Consider the following 2,762-nt stretch of genomic DNA (forward strand, 5'->3'; position numbering starts at 1 on the left):
CCCCTTTCTCCTCCCCTTCCTTCTCCCCTTCCTCCTCCCCTTCTCCCCTTTTCCCCTTTTCCTCTCCCCTTTCCCCTAACCCTTCCCCTTCCTCCTCCCCTTTTCCCCTTTTCCCCTTTTCCCCTTTTCCCCTTTTCCCCTTTTCCTTTTCTTTTGCCTCCCCTCCCCTGGGGGAATTGGTGGGGGCTGGGAGTGTTTTTTGTGTGATTTTTCCTGCCTTCTGCCACCGCCAGGATGCCCAGAGCTGGCTTTTCCCTGGGCCACTGCTCCTCTTTCCCCTGTTCTCCTGTGGGACCTGGCCACCCAGGGAAGCCACGGTGAGGGGTGGGATGCTGGGGCAGGAGAGGCTGTCTTGGGGCAGGACCGTGTCACCCCATCCCTCCTCTTCCCCCAGGAACACGACATTGAGACCCCCTATGGGCTGCTGCACGTGGTCATCCGGGGCTCGCCCAAAGGGAATTGCCCGGCCATCCTGACGTACCACGATGTGGGCCTCAACCGTGAGTGCTGGTCCCTGGGCTGTGGGCCGCAGGGGTGCCGGGACATCAGCCACAGCCCCGGCTCCACTCCTTTGCCTCCTCCCATGGAGCGTCCCCAGGCTGCACTGGGTCTCCCCAGGCATCTGAAAACACCAGGAGGGTTTGAATGCTCAGCCAAACCCAAAGCCTGGGCCAGGCACAACCAGGAGGGCTTAACCCCTGCTGTGCTGGCTGCCCACCTGCCCATGCCAAGCAGGGATGCGATGTGGGGGATGTCGGGCCAGTCCTTGCTGTCACCGCCCGCCCATTTTGGAGCACGGCCCTGGCTGGTGGCGGGGCGTCGCTGGGGCTGACAGAGGTGGGGAATAGCAGGGAAGGACCTGAGCCAGGGCTCTGGATGGGGCGATGCTGCACTCTCTGTAAGCCTGCAGCCTCTGGGCCGCAGGCCAGAGCCCTGCCCTGGACTGTGCCCCCCGTGGTTGCTGCCTGGCGCTCCATGAACAGGGGGACGCATCTCCCCGTCCACTGGCCACGGTGGCTGTCACTGGCATGTCCTGTGAGCTTCCTCGCCGTCGCAGCAGCATGCTCACGTTTGGGGGTGTGCCGTGGGGGTTGACATGGACCATACACCCTGCCTTGCCCCCCTGTTTTGGGAGGGATGTCACAGCACCGATGCCGTGGGGCAGGGCTCCTCCAGGCCCTGGCAATGGCTCTATCCTGCTGCGATGGTGGTGGCCTGTCCACAGCGCTGGGGCTGCTTCTTTGACTGTTCCCAAGCAGGGAGATTTGCAGCTGTTTCTCAAATCCCGTCTTTGCTTGAACCCTTTCTGGGGATTTTGGACAGGGCTGATAATACCCCAGGCTGCAATCCCATTGCCCACCAGGTGCTCCTGCAGCTCTGGGCTTTGCATCCCCTGGTCCCGTGCATCCAAGCAGGTGAGGCTCCCCCCAAACTCCTTATCCTCCTGGCTGTGTCCATCCATCCCCGTGCCTCCCAGTACCAGTAGCAATGCAGCCCTTGCTACCAGTGGCTGTGGTCTCTGCTGTGGGGCCGAGGAGCCTGAAGGGAAGGGGATGGGAGGGCTTTGATGGCCTGTCACCTCCCGGCTGAAGGGCAGCGGGAGAGTGAGTGACCCTGCTCGGCACTCCCCTGGCCTGTCAGGCCCTGGTGCTGGGCCACCTGGGTGCTGACGCCTGCCTGCCCTTTGACAGACAAGCTTTGCTTCAACACGTTCTTCAACTACGAGGACATGCAGGAGATCACAAAGCACTTCGTGGTGTGCCATGTGGACGCGCCGGGCCAGCAGGCTGGAGCCTCCCAGTTCCCTCAGGGGTAGGTGCCAGCGTCGGGGGCTCGCTGTGCCTGTGGGGATGCCACCCCTGCCCGCTGGGATGCTGCTGCCTGGGCAGCTGGGCCCTGCCCATGGCTCCCTCTGGGCCATGCCAAAGCCCGAGGCAGCTGGCTGGCCCAGGGTGGGCGATGGGTGGGCGGCATTTCCCTGCCCGCTTCAGGCAGCCCAGCCGCCCTGCCCCAGCCTTCCTGCTCTGCGGGGGTCCCACAGCTGCCATCCCCTGCCTCCCTGTGCTGCAGATACCAGTACCCATCCATGGACCAGCTGGCAGCCATGTTACCCAGTGTGGTGCAGCACTTTGGGTGAGTCAGCCTCTCCTCCACTGCTGCTGGCTGAGGGTGCTGGGCAGGAGGCAAGAGGCTGGGGGAGTTGTCCCTGTAAGCTGGCACCCTGCATGTCCTGTGCCCCATGCTGCCGGTGGAGGGGTCCCCAGGGAACCCCTGCTGGTGCCCACCGTCCCCCGAAAACGCACTTTTCCGCTTTCCAGGTTCAAGTACGTGATTGGGATCGGTGTTGGGGCAGGAGCCTACGTGCTGGCCAAGTTTGCGGTGAGCCTGGGGCTGGAATGGGCTGGCCCTGAGTTGCCTGTACCTGCTGGCAGCCCAGGGCATGGGGAAGAGCAGGAGGGGATGCCCTGGGCTGCCCCGTGCTACTGTGAAGGCTCCTGGAGGGCCGGGGGGCCAGGGTGGCAGTGCCATGGCCACGGTGGCTGGGCAGTCTTGCCTCAGGTCTCCCATCGCTCCCAGGACGGGGCCACAGCTGCCCTGTGCACTGCCCAGGCAGTGGTGGTGGCGGGGGGCTGCCCTGGGCGCATCTCCCCATCCTGCTGAGCATCGCCCCCCTTGCTCACTGCAGCTCATCTTCCCTGACCTGGTGGAAGGACTGGTCCTCATGAACATCGACCCCAATGGCAAAGGCTGGATTGACTGGG

At 64.1% G+C, this 2,762-nt stretch overlaps 1 protein-coding gene across 4 annotated transcripts in view; it reads left to right on the plus strand.

Moving 5' to 3' along the window:
* Positions 1-2,762, plus strand: part of NDRG4 (NDRG family member 4) — a 15,454-nt gene that overhangs the window by 6,807 nt on the left and 5,885 nt on the right. For all 4 annotated transcript variants that reach the window (XM_035898754.1, XM_035898756.1, XM_009643298.1 and 1 more), the window contains 5 exons: positions 395-500; positions 1,692-1,812; positions 2,071-2,133; positions 2,319-2,379; positions 2,687-2,762. The exon at positions 2,687-2,762 is cut by the window's right edge and continues 21 nt beyond it. In XM_035898754.1, the coding sequence (XP_035754647.1) occupies positions 395-500; positions 1,692-1,812; positions 2,071-2,133; positions 2,319-2,379; positions 2,687-2,762 (427 nt within the window). The remainder of the gene's footprint in view (positions 1-394; positions 501-1,691; positions 1,813-2,070; positions 2,134-2,318; positions 2,380-2,686) is intronic.

Source organism: Egretta garzetta, unplaced genomic scaffold, assembly GCF_000687185.1.
Source record: "Egretta garzetta isolate BGI_Z169 unplaced genomic scaffold, ASM68718v1 scaffold27, whole genome shotgun sequence".
NCBI classification, from domain to species: domain Eukaryota; kingdom Metazoa; phylum Chordata; class Aves; order Pelecaniformes; family Ardeidae; genus Egretta; species Egretta garzetta.